The sequence below is a fragment of the Lynx rufus genome, unplaced genomic scaffold, assembly GCF_022079265.1.
Source record: "Lynx rufus isolate CCGP_SWC_20201006 ecotype Redwood Valley unplaced genomic scaffold, mLynRuf1.p SCAF_2, whole genome shotgun sequence".
NCBI classification, from domain to species: Eukaryota; Metazoa; Chordata; class Mammalia; order Carnivora; family Felidae; genus Lynx; species Lynx rufus.
This window is the reverse complement of record NW_025814834.1, coordinates 111,259,884-111,280,492: the sequence shown is the minus strand read 5'-3', so window position 1 is coordinate 111,280,492 and position 20,609 is coordinate 111,259,884. Positions and strand designations below refer to the sequence as shown.

Here is a 20,609-nt window from a genome sequence, read left to right as displayed (position 1 = left end):
TATTTTTGAGAGAGAGAGATAAAACATGAACAGGGAAGGGACACAGAGAGAGGGAGACACAGAATCTGAAGCAGGCTCCAGGCTCTGAGCTGTCAGTACAGAGCCCGATGCAGGGCTCGAACCCATGAACTGTGAGATCATGACCTGAACTGAAGTCAGGTGCTTAACCAACTGAGCCACCCAGGCACCCCTACACAAGGAAAATTTTAAAGGTTCATCAGTGCAGTTTACATACTACAGTGAAAAAAATGCATATATATACACACGCCCACAAAAAGGTTAGCTGATTACACATCAATAAAACTTTACCTTAAAAAAGAAATACAACTCAAAAAAAAGTTGAAGCAACTGTATTTTTGGCAGAGCTCCTAAATTTTCTTAAAACTGTAGTATCTTACACAAATGTACAAGACATGCTACAATTTTTAAATTGCTAGTTTTAAAAAAGGAAAATGATAAAGCAACATTCATGTATCTTTTTACCTCTTATTCCTTATAAATCAAAACATGGCATAAATAAAGTTAATTAAAAGACATCTTGCTCTTGGACGCCTGTGTGGCTCAGCTGGTTAAGCGTCCAACTTTGGCTCAGGTCATAATCTCACAGTTCGTGAGTTCAAGCCCCACGTCGGGCTCTGTGCTGACAGCTCAGAGCCTGGAGCCTGCTGTGAATTCTCTGTCTCCCTCTCTGTCTCTGCCCATTCCCTACTTGTGCTCTTTCTCTGTCTCAAAAATAAATAAACATTAAAGAAAAAAAAAAAAATCTTGCTGTAAATAGGACTTTTTTTTTAGTACATGAGGAAACCAACCAAACTTGTACCAACATCCTAAGGTTAGAAGGATGTTTCCAGAGCCACTACCAATTTGTATGAAGACACTTGCTCTGCCATGACGCCCTGTGGCATTTTCCAATGCCCTGTGAAGATAACTACGGGAACAATAAGACTCTCAGAGAGTCACAGGACCTGTGACCACTTCAGATAGAGATGAGAACAGCCTCAGAAGCCATGCCTACCAAGAGCAACGGGGCAAGTCTCTGTGCTTCTCTGGTGACAGGGTCAATGACAGCCACGACGTCAAAGTACGTCTCCCCTTCTTTCGGCCTCATTTTAATTGCACTACAGAGATCAAAAAGACAAAACGTGAATCTCATGGAAAACAGGAAACAAAGTTAACTTTGTTTTTTTAAGGCCAACATAAGCTATCAGCCCTCTCAGCATTTCCAAAAACACTTTAGATCTAAAACAATAAGGCTACATGGTGGTTAACTCTGTTATTACATCTACCTCAAAGTTTGCAAAACCTGAAGATTCAAATTCACTCAAAATGAACCAAAAGATATGTGTTAATAGAGGAAAACCAGCTTGAAATTGTATTTAACCGAAAACTGCTAAAAGCTGATGTTTGTTTTTGACAATTACAAACATGCCAATTTTTTTTTCTTGACGAGAAGGGTATGAGGAGAGAAGAAATAACGGATTTTTTAAATACAAAGAACATTACAGAAAACTTGTGAGAGAAAAAAGAAAGAAGCATAAAATCTTGCCACCCCAACCCAACCATTCTGTGGCATTTTTCTCTGTAGACCTTCTCAAATGCCTGTATAAAGATAGTAGCAATTTTATAACAATTTCCTTCCTTCCCTCACCACCTTATCATGATTTTTCCATACTGTTACACATCAAATATCCTGAATAGGAAAAAATCTATTTACCCTGTGAATCTGCCATATTTACCCAAGCTATTTCTTATTGCTGGACATTTAGATGGCTTGCAGCCTGTAACTTCGTAGATATACTTTTTTTCACACTGGAAATTTCGTTGAAGTGAACAAAGTCCTAGACATGAGATTACTGAGTCACAGGACACAAATATTTTTCTGGATGGGGTGTCTGGGTGGCTCAGTCAGTTGAGCATCTGACTTTAGCTCAGGTAATGATCTCACGGTTAGTGGGTTCAAGCCCCGTATCAGGCTCTGTACTGACAGCTCAGAGCCTGGAGCCTGCTTCAGATTCTGTGTCTCCCTCTCTCTGCCCCTGCCTCACTCGACTCTGTATCTCTCTCAAAAACAAACAAACATTAAAAAAAAAAAAAAGAATATTGCCAGTTTTCTCATTTAAAAATTAGCAAAATTCAGGGCACCTGCGTGGCTCAGTTGGTTAAGCGTCCAACTTCGGCTCAGGTCATGATCTCACGGTTCGTGAGTTCGAGCCCCAAGTCGGGCTCTTTGCTGACAGCTCAGAGCCTGGAGCCTGCTTTGGATTCTGTGTCTTCCTCTCTCTCTCTGCCCCTCCCCCACTCGTGTTCTCTGTCTCTCAAAAATGAATAAACATTAAAGAAAATAATAAAAAATTATTTTTCTGGATAATATGTACTGTTAATCACAAGTTCAGAAGAATTAAGCCAATTTACAAGGATATTAAGTTATACATATTTTGTCTTAATAAGTAAAAAACAGCAGCTGGTTAGATTGCAATTTGTACCCCCAAGATTTCTGGGGGAGAATCTGCATCTTCCCATCTGTGGTTTCCAGCTACACAGCCTCCCTATGAAGTCACATTGACTTAGATGACTTAAGAGGAGCAAGAACTTCTGATACATTTTGAAAAGGAATAAAGGTGAAAGAATTCCAAAACACATCCAATTTTCCAAAATCTTAACTGGTCAAATCAGTGCCTATCTTTGTGCTGAACAATGTTTTAATGTAGTTCCCGCGCTAACCACTACTATTCTGTGCAAGAATATTTACCCAGTGGGAGGAAAACAAAAGTACAAAATAACTAAAAATAACTAAATAACTAAATAACTAAAAATTAACTAAAAATACCGTGTAAGTATAGTTTAAATGGTGATGAAGGTTATTTCAAATCCTAACAGTTTTGGAAATAACCATCGGAACAGCTTTGTGCCTGTATCAAAGCAGATGATTTCAATTTTTGACAAAATTAACAATTTCAGCCGCCAATAATTATTTTAAAATAACCATTTTTTTGTTTGTTTTTTTTTTTAACTCTACTACAGCTGTTCTCAAAATGTGGCTCCAAACCAGCAGCACCAGCTTCAGAAATCATCTGGTTTCTAACAGATTCTCCATTCTAGCCTGGATCAAACAGTCCAGTCAGATTTGATCCCCACAAGGACTGGATATCAGAAAGCATGGGTCAACTAAACCAAAGTCCAATCTACGCCAGACTAATTAAATTAGAATCATAAAGGAGCAGGAAGCAGGCATCTGTATCTAAAACCTCTAAGGTTTTAGTGGTATATCTAGATATATCAAGATATATAACCTGCCTGGCTACATATATCAACTGTAGAGGTTCTTTCTAAAGACAAGTTAATCTTAAGTCTAATCATGAGAAAACAACCTAGACTATGGGACATTCCACAAAATAATTGGCCTGGACTGTTAGAAAAAAGGGTCATAAGAGACAAAAAAAAAAAAACAAAAAAACAACAACAAAAAATAAAATAAAATAAAAACAAAAAGCAGGGAACAGTTCTGGATTTAAGGAGACTACAGAGACACACAGCAAAGGACTGCAATGTGTGATCTGGACCAAATCAAAGAACAAAACCATTTTCAAAGGTCATTACAGGGGCCTTAGAGAAAGGTGAATAGGACTGTGTGCTACTTACTATCACCGTATCAAGGCTAAATCTCTGAAATATGCTAATGGTAGAGATACCCCAAGTGTTCAGGAGACACATGCTGAGGAATTCAGACATGATGTGTAATGATGTCTGAAACGGACCTTCAAATGGTTCAGGAAAAATGTGAGTGCATGTATGCTTGTTCACAAACATACACATTGTATACATACATACACGACCCACAGGTAGATGACAGATAAATGTGGCACAATGTTAACAACCAGAGAACCCAGGTTGAAGATATTTGGGTGTTCACTGTAATAATCTTTCAACTATTCAGCAGCTTTGAAACTTTTCAAATAAAAAACTAAAAAAAACAAAAGGCAAGAACTTCATAATACTAAACTTATTTTTATTTTATTGAAAACAAAACCATTTTCAGTAAAAGATGAACGATACAAGTGTTCTAACAACCTGCGTTTATTCTTATCAGAAAATTACAACTGATCTGTCATTAAATGCTTTCTGTTTTCTAAAAGGGTACTGTCTAAATAAATTTCAGATTTAGAAATAAACGTCAGTGTTTATGCAACCAAGATCCCTTTATGAATTCTGCATATGAAAATGCGTATATATGAAAAATACACCGTGGACAAATTTGCCATTCCAGTAAGAACTATGTACACACTTCACATGGAAAAATAAAGGAGATGAGATACAGGCAACCTTAAGAGTTTATTCAAGAATATGCATGAATTCAACATTAACTCTGTACCTATGTCTGTCTTCAAAAAACTGGTACTCGATTCTTGCATCTCCTTTTGGTTGAGCCGACAGGAGGGCATCCACCTTCATGACCAAGTCACTTGCCCTGAAAGACATGGTTGGTGAAGATTTAGCATCTCTTTCACCGAAGGTTTTTCCAATTATTGCTGAACATGATATAATCAGCCTAAGTAGTGAATACCAACAAGACGGTTTGAAGAATGTACGAACTTTTTACCAACAGGCACGCATGAGAAAAAGTACGATTTTGTAACTGAGTAGTTTCATAACCTTGAAAGAAGACACCGATTTGCCCATATGTGAAATGGGGATAGTAGTACCTACTTGGTATGGCTCTTGTAAACATTGCACCAGCTCAACAGAAAGCACCAAGCTCAGGGCCCATCCCGTAACAGACTGTCAGTTTGTGGTATTTACCTTCTCCCTCACCCGCTGCTAAACACCTCTAATAGTTTTTATGATTATTAGAGTAATAGTTCACTGGAAAGAATTCAGAAAAAAAATGAGAAAACAGATATACATATAATGCCCTTATCAAGAGTTAAGCACTGATGACATTTTGGTTCATAATTCTTCTATATTTTTAAACATATATAAATACATATATAATCATAAGTGGGATTATATTATTTAGTAACCTGCTTCTTCATTTAACAATATATTGCAAACATATACTACAAACATATTTTTGTTAGCTAATAAACACAGGGTGCATCAATATTTTCACTAATATGTTTATGGATAGGTCATAATCACCAACTGGCTAGCGAACATCCAGGTTGCTTCCTATTTCACTATTACAATCAGCGCTGCAGTAAACAATGTAGAAAAGTATTTCTGCTTTCCCTGACCCTTCTAAAGTTGATTTCTAACTAAGGAAGATCTTGAACTAAATCAGGAGACTTATAAAAAAGGTCAAATCTGCTGAACCAAGCACTGAATTCTAAGAATTCTAAAAAACACCTGTAACTATGTGAACTGGAATCAAGCCTATACATTTTCTCACTGAACCAAACAGCTATATCAAACTGCCTCTCTGGTACTTCTCACTACTGACTCTGAATACATATAATCCAGGCCACTTGTTTCCTGTGATGTGTCAACACTGTCACAAAACATGCCAAGGGATGCTGGGTTGTATGGACTTGGCTGAGCAGGCAAACAACAAACTCCCTAAAAGTTCACAAAGCACCCTGATCAAACAGCCCAGAGCTGAGCTTCAGAAAGCTAAGGATGGCCTTGTGGCTGCAGGTCTGGGCCATGAGTGAAAGCTGTGGCTGTCAAAGCGGGCCACTCCAAGGTGGCGCAGCTATGGCACTACTGAAAGCCCTAGGCAAGCAAGGTAATTCTAAGAACCCGAATAGTTTTAGTTTATCTTTAGGTAGCCCTGGGACTACCTTATTTCCCTCAATCCACCTAGGAGAGACCCAGAGCCACTTCTCTTTAGTAAAAGGCAAGTCTCTGGTGCACAGTCTGGCAATCATGTAGTCCACAAAGACTTCACAGAGAGAGGGAGTGGTCCAAGGACACACCACACCAAGCCTATGCCCGTGACATGATGGCTTCGAGACATGGGAACACCTCCTAGCCTGCATCAGAGAAGTGTTTCATAGGCCAGAACAAGGGGTATCACTGAAGAGCCACTGAGGTAGAAGGAAACCTCCTTATCTGTAGCCCCACTACTGACTGAGATGAAAAAAGATTCCTTCCCCTATCACACAAGGCTTGGCAAAGGGACTACTCTGGCAGCTATCGAGGTCAGTTCTTCACTAAGACATGTATCTTAAACCCTGTGGCATGAGGGTATGTGAAAGAGATGAAGAAAAAAACCAGAACTTTTAAATTGCGTATCCTCCAACTACTCATCAAAGAACACTACAAATGAGTGAAAATACAACTCACAGAATGGGACAAAATATTTGCATCTCATCTATCTATAAAAGATCAATAGCCCAAATATTTACATATTTCCACAGAACTCCTATAAGTCAATAATAAAAAAACACACAATTAAAAATGTGCAGAGTAGGGGCACTTGGCTGGCTCAGTGGGCATGAAAGTCTTGATCTCTGGGTTGTGAGCTGGAGCCCCACACTGGGTGGAGAGATTACTTAAAAAAAAACAAGGTACAAAGCACTGAATGGATATTTTTCCAAAGATATTCAGATGTCATCACTAATTGTTAGGGAAGTGATAATCAAACCACAAAGAGATACCACTTCAGATCCATTAGGGTATTACCAAAAAAACCCAAAAAATAACAAGTATTGATGAGGATGTGGAGAAATTGGAACCCTTACACATTACTGATGGGAAAGTAAAATGGTACGTCCTGTGTGGGAAAACATGATGGTTCCTCAAAAAATTAAACATAAAATATATCCCTCCTACTACATTCATTTAATATTTAATACAAGAACCATGTGTATATGACCTATGGGCCCTCGTTATGGGTCCATAACGGACCTATGGGTCCACATCAGGGACGTGGACCAGTTAAATAATTCATTTTCTTCCCATTGAGAAATAACTCATTAAAATACATTAGCTAACAAGAACACTGAAAGAATTAAAATAAATATTAAAAACCACAATAACCAATTCATCACCTATGCAGGATACAAGAGAAACAACTCATTATTCTATGCTAATAAATAAAGGAAAAGAAGCATTTAGCCTACTTTCCTTTCCTGAACAAAATAAAACAAATGAGAGAAAGTACCTCTTTACAAAAGTATTCCAAGGTTAAAAACAAAAAACAAAAAACTAAAAAAAAACCCTCACCTCACCCCTCTACTTTTGCATATGTTTGAAATTTTCCACAACCAAGAAAAAACAAAACGAAGAGACCTACTTCAGTTCTTTAAATAAATTAACTTGTTTCAACAGAAGCAAAAGTAAACACCTGAAATGAAAAGCATTATTATATGCTCAAGCTGAAAATAAAACACCATGAAATAGGAAGCACAAGGAATGTTCAATTAACCCAGCCCCTAGGTATGCACTAATTAATTTCTTTCATGGCAAAACGTACACATCTTCTTCTACCCGAAGCTGTTGAATATGGGATTTGATTTTCTGTCCTGAAGTTTTTAAGATGATATTTTCTAGGAGGTGGAAATCGTCTTGATTAAAGAGTTCACCGTCGTCCAGCGGTCCAATGATCTGTGAAGAGGAGCAGCATGGTCAGTGCTAGAATCAGCAAGCTGTAAAGAAGCCCTCTGTGGTCGTCTGGCTATCTTAGAAGCCTATCAGGGTAAAGACCCAAGACATGTATACATCTAATAAAATCAATGAAAAAGGCAAAAATTAAACCCAAATCAATTCATCCAGTTATTTATCAATTCCTCAACCACACAGAGTGTACACTTGTATATGTCACAATATTTTTAGTCAGCAACTCTGAAGTAAAACAAAATAGCAATAAAGTCTTCATTAATTCTCACTGGATATAAATAATAAAACTAAATGCAGTGCAGTGAAGTTTTTAAGATGTTTTTAAGAGATGCAGTGTGGTGAGTGACAGACAGCAGAGATTTCACCCTCTGTGCTAAGAGTTTCAAGTTTGGTATGCCCCCCTTGGCCCCCCGAGTCTCATGTCTATGGCTGCAGATATGCATGAAAGAGTCTAAGCCTGCACCAATGAAGTTCACAGAGACTGCACAACTATGAACACGGTCCCCACAGGGGATGAATACTTCACAGATCAAAACTTTATCAGCTTATTCTCTGAGAGACACCACACTCTTGTCACTATACACAGGACAGGACATAATAAACAGTGGGAAGGTTTTACACAAGAACACTTGTAACAAAAGCAAGCCTCCTCTGAAATCAGGGTGCAGAAATTATCATCAGCACTGCATAAGCCCCATTCCCCTCAGGAAAAGAGTGACTCTGTTTGAAAAGTTAGTTTACTAGCTTCAGGGAACACCGCCAACACTGTTCACTGATCTAATTTGAGGTCAAGCTTGTCTCAGAACAAAATCCTCACCCTTCCATTGCTGATCACTGCCCTCTGTCCCTTCTTCAGCTTCAGAACATCCCTGCAGTACATGGCATGAGACAAAATGAAATCCATTTTGGAAGACTCAAAGACCTCTTTAAAAAGACTGAAATCCATGCCCTAGGAAAGTAATTGTTATTAAGGAAAAGTAATTGTTATTAAGCAAGCCATAAAAATGAATAATCATAATGAATAAATCACAAAATACTCTTTTAATGGAAAGTCAGAACAAAATTTTAATAATTAACATTATGATGTTTCAATTCTTCACTCTTCCCATTTTCCCCCACCCTCCCACTTATCAAGTAATGCTTATTTTCTGTTCCTATTCTTTTATGTGATTGTTCAACTGGCAAATTATTCATCACACCTTTATTCTGCATTTTAAAATCTTGCTAATTTCAAGGGTCTTTTTTCTGACTGAAACATCAAGTACACCATCATTTTATAAGAATTTTAAAACTACAAAACAGTCCAGGGCCGCCTGGGTGGCTTAGTCAGTTGGGCGTCCAACTTCAGCTCCGGTCATGATCTCATAGTTCGTGAGTTCGAGCCCCACGTCGGGCTCTGTGCTGATAGCTCAGAGCCTGAAGCCTGCTTCAGATTCTGTGTCTCCCTCTCTCTCTGACACTCCCCGGCTCACACTTTGTCTGTCTCTCTCTCAAAAATAAACATTAAAAAAAAAATTTTTTTTTTTGAAAACTACAAAACAGTCCAAAAGGTAAGTAACTTACATGATGAATACATGTGGGCCTATATCAGAATACATCAAGAACACATAAACCCCTAACTTTTAAGAAACTTCAATCATTTTGCTATATAGACAAATCAAAATATTGCTCATCTTTTAAAAACTATATAAAATATAAACTTATATGAATCATATAAGATATGAAACTTTATTTAAAAATATTAAAAGTAGTGAACAGAATGTGGCAGAATTGTTATTTCTTGGAAAGATTCTTCCAAACTAAAAGAAATCCTCTGAAACTCAGTACTAAAATAAAAAATCCCGATCATGAACAAGATGCATCAGCCCACGGGAGTGAACTTCTGTGGAAAGTAACAGAACAAGGCAGCCCTATGCAACACACAAAGACTTACCCCAACAGAGAACCCCCCGATGTCAGCTCCTGCAGCCAAGGCCTCTGCAGTCTCCTCCTTGGCCATTTTTGTGATGAAGTTCTTAGCAGAGTTGGACGTCTGTGTTTGGAGAGCTGCCCAGATGGCTCTGGAGATCTGAGTGTTCTTATAACTTATATCTTCACTAGGATTATTGATCATGCTTATTCTAACATTGTTACTGGATTTCTATTTACAAAAGGGGAAATAAGAGTTATATGGTAGATGTTTTAAAATTAAAAAGTGGCATTAACATCAGTCATAGTCCAGTAAGTAGCAAATACAATCTCTCTTAAAAGTGTTCAGCAGTTCTCTTCTGCACACAGAATAAAATTAAAATGCTATAGCCAGGCTTTCAAACCCCTACATGAACTGGTCCCCAGCCTACCTTTCATTTCTTACCATCCCTGAAAATACAGCTCCATTACAGACCATCAGAGTCCTGTATTCCCCAAAACACTTTGTATTATTCTAACATACTCCATGCTTTATGTTGGCATGCAAATTCCAAGTCTATCCCATCTTTCCTTCCCTCAGCCCAAACCAATCTTCAGGCTTCTGTTCAAACACCTCTTTGTTCACATGGCCTTTCCAGATTCCTAGTAAAAATTGATCTCTCCCTGATTAAAAAGACAATAATCCATGTGGGAGAAGAGATCTGGGACCCATAAAACCTTGTGTCATGTCCATCAACTGATGAATGGATAAAGAAATTGTGGTTTATATACACAATGGAATACTACGTGGCAATGAGAAAAAATGAAATATGGCCTTTTGTAGCAACGTGGATGGAACTGGAGAGTGTGATGCTAAGTGAAATAAGCCATACAGAGAAAGACAGATACCATATGGTTTCACTCTTATGTGGATCCTGAGAAACTTAACAGGAACCCATGGGGGAGGGGAAGGGAAAAAAAAAAAAAAAAAAAAAAAAAAGGACGTTAGAGTGGGAGAGAGCCAAAGCATAAGAGACTGTTAAAAATTGAGAACAAACTGAGGGTTGATGGGGGGTGGGAGGGAGGGGCGGGTGGGTGATGGGTATTGAGGAGGGCACCTTTTGGGATGAGCACTGGGTGTTGTATGGAAACCAATTTGTCAATAAACTTCATATATAAAAAAATAAATAAATAAATAATTAAGTAGACATATGCTTAATAATACAGAAAGAACCCACATGAAAAAAAAAAAAAAAAAAACCTTGTGTCATGACCATAAGCAACAAAAATTCATACTAATGTGTTATCTAAAGACAAATACAAAAATAGTCATAGCAGCTTCTTCAGAATAGCCCCTAACTAGAAAAAGATGACATTGTCCATGAAATAGATTAAACAAACAAACAAAACTTTGTGGTATAGACATACAATACAGCACAGCGAAAACAAACTAACTACCACTATTGGTAATATCATGGATAAATCTCAAAATGCTGAGTAAAGAAAACAAACAAACATATATAAGATTCCATTTAAATAAAGTAAAAAATAATCAAGAAGAGGGAACAGGGAGCAGGGTGATGGCTTTCAGGAATTCAATAATTCTCTATTTCTTGACTGAGATGGTGGCCACCTGGGTGTTCCCTTTGAGACACTATGTATCTTATGATTTGTGCACTTCTTTTGATCCTATATTTTACTTCAGTTAAAATATTTTTTTTTTTAATTTCAATTCTCAGGGCGCCTGGGTGGCTCAGTCGGTTAAGCATCTGACTTCAGCTCAGGTCATGATCTCACAGTCCGTGCGTTCGAGCCCCACAGTGGGCTCTGTGCTGAAAATGCAGAGCCCACTTCAGATCCTCTGTCTCCGTCTCTCTCTGCCCCTCCCCCACTCTCACTCTCTCTGAAAAATAAACATTAAAAGAAAAAAAAAAAAGAATCTATTCCCTTAAATAAAGTCTGAACACTCCAGTCTCCTCTCTTTTCTCACCAGAAGACAGACCTTCGAAGAAACAATGCTCCTTTCCCTCAAGCACTAAGACAGCAGGACAGCTGCCTTCCGCATAGAACAGTAACATCAGTACACAGAGTGGAGGTGTAGACACTTGCCTGATGTTTAATAGCATCATACAGTAACTGTCTTCCAGAAGGGCTATCAAAATCTCCAACAATCCAAAAAGTTACAGGCCTAATGAAGGAATCATCTGTATAAAAAGAAAACAACATACTGAGTCGGAGGGAAAAAAGCACATTCCACGTTTCAGTATTGTTCTTAAGCCAAATGATTTCTGAAAACCATGCAAAAAATAAGAAAATGTATGTTTAATAAAAATACAAAGCAGAAGTAGTGAAATTTCTCTACTAGAACGAAAGCAGGGTAACCTTCCAATTGGCTTAATTACAAGCTAGGAACATGCACTTATTAATTCTACTATGGTTTAGGCATCTGTTAGCATGTACAATGAAACATGTGGGTAACAGATCACAGTCTTGAATCATATGGATTTGTAATTTTCTGAAATAGAATTCTTTGCAAACATTTACACAAATTTTGTCTGCATTTGAAAAATTATCTACTGTTATCCACAGGTTCTAGAAAGGTCACAATAAAGTATCAATAAATTCTAAATCACAATGCTGCCTGAAACCACATAAGATAATTAAGAAAAGAAACAAAACATTCTAAAGTTTAAAGTTACCATAGATTTCCTTGGAGGACATTCCTAGACAGAGGTAAAGGAAAAAGAGTAGAAGAAAATGTCATTGCTATAACTGATGCCTACCGTAAAGTCAAAATTTTAAATAATGTCTAACATGATCAATCTTCTCTCTGCTCCGTAGTCCCCCTAATGGTACAGCACTGTTCCAGGCCCCTCAGAACCAATTTTCTTGAACCAAATGGAGCAATTGTTTTTATTCACATAGATCTAGGAAGCCAGAAATTCTCTCTAGGAGAAGACTAAAGCATAGATAAAAATAGCTGCCTAGGGGCAATGATCTCACAGTTTATGAATTTTAGCACAGAGCCTGCTTGGGCTTCTCTCTCTCTCTCTCTCTCTCTCTCTCTCTCTCCCCCCCCCCCAGTCCTCCCCCGCTTGCATAGGCATGGGCATACTCTCTCTCTCTCTCTCTCTCTCTCAAAATACATAAATAAGCATTTAAAAAAAAAGAGCTGCCTTAAATGACAGTCAGTGCTCTGAAGGAGTAATAAGTGGCTAGAGGGGGAAAACATCTGTCTGCCATTAAAATATCATTTCACATAACTTTAGCCTAACTAGCTGATTCCGTATTAAAATCAGTTTTAAAATATGCACAAGGATTCCTAGAACCAAGTTTATCCTATAAACCCTAAAAAAATTAAATCAGTGTTGTCACTGAAGAGGTAAGTCAAACTAATCTGCAATCCATTAACCCATGTTTACATCATAAATGTTTTCATTTTTAAATCAAGAAAATAAGTTTCATTTGACCTTAATATCTAATATAAATTTATAAAAACATTTGAATTTTCAAAAACATACAAAAGAATTTTAAATAGGTATTTCCTAAATTCAAATCATTGTAAGAAATAATGAAAGAAATTATGGAATCTCCAATACACTTAAAGATTCAATTACTTCTACAAATACTAAAAAAAAAAAATGCTGAATCCAAGATAAGCCAGAAATGGATTACCTTTCTTTGTCAGATAGTTCATACTATTGGCTATAGCAGCAGTTTTGCCTTGGGAATCCAAGACAGTAAATCTGGCATAGTCATCCACAAAAAAGTTATCTGAAAAAAAAATTGAAACAGATTTATAATTAACATGCCTAATTCAATCCAATGTTAATATTCAAATAATAAACTGATTTGACCATAATACAAGATTTATAAAAAACACATAAGTGAAATCTGTTGTTTCATGTTTACTGAACAAGTTCACAAGACACCTACCCATTAATCACATTTTAAGACACAAAGTTAATAAAAAATGGACACATCCCATATAACTTTCATGTATGTATATACATACATGCACCACTTTAACAGTTTGTATTTATTCTATTCCACCCCTATGACTCTACAACTAGAAACCAATCCCTTAATAAGATCCCCTAACTCCTTGTCTCCCTTCCATAGTCGACACACCTGAGTAAGCCCTTCCCCATACCACTGGGCGATGGAGGGCAAGAGGGAGAATGATGGGAGAGAAGATCTAAGACTCTGACTTTCATTTTTTACACGTCTAACAAAATAATACAATTTTAGCTTTAATTACAAACAAAAGGTCATTTTCATTCTTTTTAGACAAGTCTCTTCTCCAACTAATGGCCTCTTATCAACCATTTTTCCTTGGGTTACTCTAGCTAAAATCCCAGTTTCATCGACTCATTCATTTGATCTGAACTACCCAGTAATTTCTTCGTACCTACAAAATGGTCTCTGTTCTGTATAATAAACCCCTATGTCCAAGAATGTCCCCAATCTTCTGCATTACTGTGTTCCAACACAAATGCCACTCTTCTCTCACCATCCTCCACGCACAGCTGGCTTATCCACCCCACCACCTATGTGTGTCCACTCATGCACCATCTGTCCTTTCACTCAACCAACTATGCCTGGGGCCTACTATCCTTCCAGTCAGGATTCGAGTAAAAGGAAAGCAATGCGAAGTAAGAGCTCATGACATCATGCAGGGGAGGGGAAAAGGCTCCAAAAGACTTAAAGCCTTGAAACTTAGTATCCTTCTAAGAAGGTCCCAGGACAACAAAGGCCAAGGGCAGGGTAGGTAATAGAGCTAGGACCACTGGGTCAGAAGGATGCCAGCTGCTCCTCCAAGGACAGCTCCAACATGTTCATGAGGCAAACTGCATTTTCGGCCCTGTGAACCAGCATCACTTCACAGCTGAGCGCTACAACATTTAGTGGAGAAAGGTACCCCAAAACACGGAACTGTTGTGCTCCTTATTCAGGAGTACTCCAAAAAGAGCTCTTTACAGTTTAATTTTAAATGATGGAAACAACAAAAACTTAGAACAAAGACTCATAATACTGCTTGATTTGCTCTATTCAAACTTGTGGTAAAAAGCTAAAACCTAACTATGAAGAAACAGTTTATCTCACTCTCTAACCACTTCCTTTTTCAAACAGAAGCAGAGAGATGTCCCTCTTCCTCTAAAAGGAATTTGGTTTCAAGTTGATTAAAGACAGCTGCCATAAAGGAACAACCACACCTGGAGCTGTGTGCATCACAACCACCACAGCAGCAAAGGCCCTTGGCTTGGACTTCTCTGTTATGCTTATCTTTCTCACCCAGTGACATCCCCAGGGCGAGTGACAACAGCTCCACCTCATTTCCAGCTATTTGCTGAAGTGGCCTTCAGAGTCACAAGGAAAGGCAGAAGGAAGACACTGTTCACACAACTACCTCTGGAAAGGTATTCTTGTGGAAACAACGCAAACATCCATCAACTGAGGATTAGGTAAGCCAAATGTGGACTGTCCATATAAGAAAACATCAGCCATAAAAAGGCATGAAGTACTGAGACATGCTGCAACATGGGTAAACCTTAATAACTTTATGCTGAGTGAAAGAAGCCAGTCACAGAAAACTTGAATTATATGGCATATCCAGTAGAAAACTCCCTTAGAAACAGACACTAGGTCAGCGGTTGTGAGGGGAAATGGAGAGTAGCTACTAAAGGTTACATGATTTCTTCTTGGGGCAATGATATATATTCTGAAATTAGACAGTGATGATTAGACAACTGAGAATACGTTAAAACTGTGTGCTTTAAAATGTGTAAGTTTTCAAAACGCTGAGTTTTGTGGCATGTACACTATATCTCAATGAAGGTTTATTTTTAGACAGGTATTCCTAGCTTCTCAGAGTAAAACCACCTGAGGTGTTCGTCCACATCACTGCTGGCTGATTCTAGAACAAAGATGAAGAAAAGACAGCTGCTTAACAGCTCTACAACTGTAAAAAAAAAAAAAAAAAAAAAAAAATACAGATGTAGTCTCATCACCCAAGGCCTGTTTAACCGGCATTTAAAAGACAATGGATTTTTTCAAAGCTTACAAGGATTTATCTATATAAACTTGGAGAAAATTCTTGTGAATTTAGAGGCTAATATTATGAATTAAAACATAAGATTGTGTCACAATCTTAGGTTATCTTCTGAACATTACAATCCAACAGATGCAAAGGTTCTGAAACCTAAATCAAAAAAGGTCCAAAGTTCTTCCTGAAATGATCCTTACTGGTTGCTGTTAAATCCAGGTATTCTCGCTCAGATGTCAAAATCCTCGAATTGATTCGTGGAACAACATTTGGCTGATTCATGATATACTCTACCACATCCTGATCATGGGACAATTCACCCTAAAAGGAAAAAAAGAACTGGTGGGAGTGGAACGAGCATTAAACCAATTACAGCAATAATCATTTATTAGGCACTAAAAAGCATTAACTTTATACTGGTAAGAGCCAAAAACTGAAGTTCTCATGTTATAGGTCCCTATCACTGCCAAGCACAGCTTGACATGTTATTTATGTACATTACCTTTAACTCTGCATCAACACGAAGCCAATGTTAGTGACATCCATTTTAAAGATGGAAGCTGAGGTATAGAAAGGTGACATACCTTACTCAAAGAACTAAGGGGATCCAAATATGAAATGCAAACCCATGTTTCTGTGGTCTCTCCACACATCACTGTTCTTCCCCCAGAAATAAGCAAACTCTACAAACTAGATAAAAGTTAACATTAAAAAAAAAAAAAATTCATCCTAAGATCTGCTCATAGTTAGCCTCTCTCCAAAGGAAAAAGGCAAATGCCTTCTCTTAAGCACTTAACGTATTTTATAAAAATCACTACAAGCTTTTTGCAACCTCAGGCATCCAAGTAATGCTACGTTTCCAGAGTCACAATTAGACAGCAGGGAGGAAAAATCACTTATCGTTTTCTCTTCCTTTTCATGCCTCTCAGATATACAGAAATACTTGTACTCCATGAAGTGATCTCAAATCGAAGCGTAAATGGCTATGGAAACTTGCAAGTTCTCACACTCAAAATATTTCATACAAAACCATATTTTAAAGCGATTTTCAAGGAAGAGATAGATGTGACTCAAATATACACAGTCAAGTCTAAAAAACTCCAATCAGTCATCTTCTGTGGCTACTGATTATCCCAAGAAAGAGAAATCATATGCAAATTCTCAAACTAAACTAATAATGAGTGTATGAACCATCCATACAACCCAACAGACTTACAGAGGTACTAGATGACTTAGTAGAGATGTACACCCCCATGTATACAACTTTGGTCTCTATTATAAATCTGAATTGATTCCAGTTAGAAGCCTAGCCAGCTGAGGGAAAGCAATTTGGCAACATCTATCAAAATTTTAAACGTACATAACTTTGGATGCAGCCTGTCTATACACACACACACACACACACACACACACACACACACACACAATGATTATTTCTAAGAGAAGATGAATGGCAGGCAAATAGGAGTGAATGGGTAAGTTTCTCTTCATTTATACCTCTATACACATTTTGAATTTCATACCATCTGCATATTGTACCTTTTTACAGTGACTCTAATTCAAAATTTTAAATGTATCATACCCTTTGACAAAACAATTCCAAAAATTGATATTTCTCAAAAAAAAAAAATAATAAGGTACAAAGATACACATATGAGACTATTCGCTGCAGCACTATTTATAACAGTACAACTTTACAAGCAATGTGCAATATCAGGGGATGAAATAAATGATTGTTCATTTTTTTTTTTTTTAGTTTATTTATTTGTTTTGAGAGAGAGAGACAGACAGAGAGAGAGCACATGAGCTAGCATGCAAGTAAGGGGGGGGCAGAGAGAGAGGAAGAGAGAGAGAATCCCAAGAGGACTCTGTGTCATCAGTGGAGAGCCCAACACAGGATTCAAACCCATGAACTGTGAGATCATGACCTGAGCTGAGATCAAGTCAGACACTTACATGACTAAGCCACCCAGGCGCCCCAATTATTGCTCGTTCTTAAAAAACTATGCAGCAATCTAAAAGTACTGACATAGAGCTGTATGTTCAGAAACACAAAGCTAAAATGTATTCAATTAGAAAGGTAAGCTAAAAAATACAAATGTAAACATATATTTCAACATACATGAAGTCACAAAGAGTTATTTCTCTAAGGACTGAGATGAAGGGAAGAACTTTCATTTTTACTTTACACACTTGAATATTCTCCCCAATTCAGTATCTTCTAAATATGTACAGGAGCACATATGACTTATGTCATAATATTTAAAACAAAACTTTCTTTAGCTAGACCAAACCAAACTTCTCACTGGCAATATAAGGAAAAACAGAGGAAAACTAGCATTCAAAAAGGGAATATTTGAAAATGACCATTCTTTTAAACAATAGGTATGTTGGTGTCTAAAAACAGAAAACTCTTCTGAATTTTTACATCCAACAATGTTGTAAAAGAAATGGTTTAAGTGGATGCTGGAAAACAAAAATGTTTGAATTATCTTTCATCTTTTTATTAATATCACTTGAACAAAGAAAGTAATTATCAATTCTTCTAGACTATTCTTAACTTTGGAAAATTAAGCCAAATGCATTCAAATAAAAACTATGTTTTCATATTTTATTTCAGTAGCTCCATGAATAATAAATTCCCTAGTAAACTACCAGGATAGGTCCTCATTCATAAGGAGACATGTAATAGAATTTAGCCAACACTTTTTATGTTTTTTGGGCTTGTTTTAATAAATGCACTAACAATCAGCACAATAAATACCTTCTTTTAAAAATACATTTCTGGTCTTTTCAACATATGGTGCTGGAAAAACTGGATACCCACATGCAAAAGAATGAAGTGAGACCCTTACACCATGCACAAAAATTAACTCAAAATAGATCAAGGCTGCAACTATAAAATTCTTGGAAGAAAACTTTGGAGAAAATCTTCAAGACATTGGATTTGACAATGACTTCTCGGCACACCAAAATCACAGTCAACAAAAGAAAAAACAGGTAAACTGAACTTCAACAAAACTCAAAACTTTTGTGCATCAAAGGACACTATCAAAAAAGTGAAGAAGACAACAGAATGAAAGAAAATATTTGCAAATCACATCTGATAAGGGATAAATATCCAGAATATGTAAGAAACTCTACACTTCAACTACAAAAAAAAAAAAAAAAAAAAAGCCTAATTTGAAAATGAATAAAGGACTTAAATAGACATTTCTTCAAAGAAGATACACATATGGCCAATAAGCAAATGAAAAGATGCTCAGTCTCTTTAGTCCTTAAGGAAATGCAAATAAAAACCACAATAGGATACCACTTCACACAAACTAGAATGGCCATTATCAAAATAATAGAAAGTAGGGATACCTAGGTAGCTCAGTCCCTTGAGTATCAGGCTCTTGATTTTGGCTCAGGTCATGATCCCAGGGTTGTGGGATGGAGCTCTACTCGGGATCTGTGCTAAGCTTGGAACCTGCTTAAGATCCCTTATCTCCGCCCCTCCCCCTCTTCTCTTTCCCCAGCTCCCTCTCTCTAAATTAAAATTTTTTTCAATGTTTATTTTTTTGAGAGAGAGACAGAGCGGGAGCAGAGGAAGGGCAGAGAGAGAGTCAAAATCCGAAGCAGGCTCTAAGCTTTGAGCTGTCAGCACAGAGTCCAACCTGGGGCTTGAACCCATGAACCGTGAAATCATGACCTGAGCCGAAGTCAGCTGCTTAACCGACCGAGCCACCCGGGCACCCCTCTCTCTCTCTAAATTAAAAAAATAATACATTATTTTTTAATAACAGAAATGAACAACTGTCAGTAAGGATGTGGAAATAATGAAATTTTTGTGTATTTGTTGGTAAAAATGTGAAATGGTATGGCTGCTATAAAAACCAGGCCAGTAGTTCCTCAAAATGTTAAAAGATAGAATATCCATAAAATCCAGCAATTTTCCTAGGTATATACCCAAAAGAATTGAAAGCAAAGACTTGAACAGATATTTATACACCAATGTTCACAGCAGCATTGTGAACTAGCCAAAAGGTGGAAACAACCCAAATGTCCAAAACATGAATGGATAAATAAAATGTAGTATATACATATCATTCCATTTTATAGGAAGGAAATAAATTCTGACATGCTACAACACATATGAACCTTAAAATAAGCAAGACACAAAAATGACAAATATTCTATGTGACAGAAGCCAGCAATGAGGAATTATTATTTAATGGGTAAACAGCTGCTGTTTGAGATGATCAAATATTCTGGTGACGGATACTGGTAAATACTGCATAATACTGAATGTACTTATTATATCTCTATGCATAATTTAAAGTGGTTAAAATGATAAACTTTTATGCTTTATATATTTTACTACGATAAAAATACTGTATGTGAGAGTGACATTCAGCAGAATGATAGAGTGATGATCTCTGAAAGCCCCTCCTCAAAAAACAAAAAACAAAAAAATCATAAAGGACACTAGAAAAAAATCATCAATTTTTTTCAAAACTCTGGAAATTAACCAAAGGCTTGCAAAATTCCAAATACTTTTATTCAAAATATGGCTAAATCCTGGTAGCAAAAATAACCTTCAAGACACTTTAACTTGCCCTATTGCTATCTACCTCTCCCAGCTACACAGGAGTCTTGAAAACCAGTAACTCTGAAATAAATGTAAATACCAGCAGACTAGGAATATTCCCAGGTGCTCTCTCCAGTTGAGCTGAATTAGATCATACTGTGCCAACAGCTTTTTCCTAGGTATCTTTGTCAAAAGAATCAGGAGCAATTGTTTAATATCTCAGTTGCTTGAAGTGGTGACAAACATTGGGCTCACATGAAGTGGCAAAAACATAAAAGAAAAAGCTTGGGAATGAGATGTCCATAACAGGTTTTGAAAGGCTCTCACATATTCCTTGGAATCTAAAAGGCCACATGCACAGTGTCCAGGGATGTGTTTAAGCTCAAGAAAAATCTTAGAAGTCCCTAACGTTCTCACTTCTGACTAACCTGACACTGTTCAAGCAAGAACTGAAGGCTACGGCAGAGTTGTAAACTGCCTGGGGAAGGCTCAAGGAGCACCCCAACATGTATACAAACACTCCTGGGGAAAAACAGGAGACTTTCT

At 37.2% G+C, this 20,609-nt stretch overlaps 1 protein-coding gene across 2 annotated transcripts in view; it reads right to left on the bottom strand.

The window, feature by feature from the left end:
• UGGT1 (UDP-glucose glycoprotein glucosyltransferase 1) overlaps positions 1-20,609 on the bottom strand; it is a 112,888-nt gene that overhangs the window by 33,538 nt on the left and 58,741 nt on the right. The window contains exons 19-27 of one of the 2 annotated variants that reach the window (XM_047082889.1): positions 15,691-15,811; positions 13,120-13,218; positions 12,144-12,167; positions 11,554-11,648; positions 9,491-9,697; positions 8,375-8,506; positions 7,415-7,545; positions 4,370-4,465; positions 1,016-1,118 (exon numbers count right to left, since the gene is read on the bottom strand). In XM_047082889.1, coding sequence (XP_046938845.1) covers positions 1,016-1,118; positions 4,370-4,465; positions 7,415-7,545; positions 8,375-8,506; positions 9,491-9,697; positions 11,554-11,648; positions 12,144-12,167; positions 13,120-13,218; positions 15,691-15,811 — 1,008 coding nt within the window. The remainder of the gene's footprint in view (positions 1-1,015; positions 1,119-4,369; positions 4,466-7,414; positions 7,546-8,374; positions 8,507-9,490; positions 9,698-11,553; positions 11,649-12,143; positions 12,168-13,119; positions 13,219-15,690; positions 15,812-20,609) is intronic. The other variant, XM_047082890.1, reaches the window with a different exon arrangement.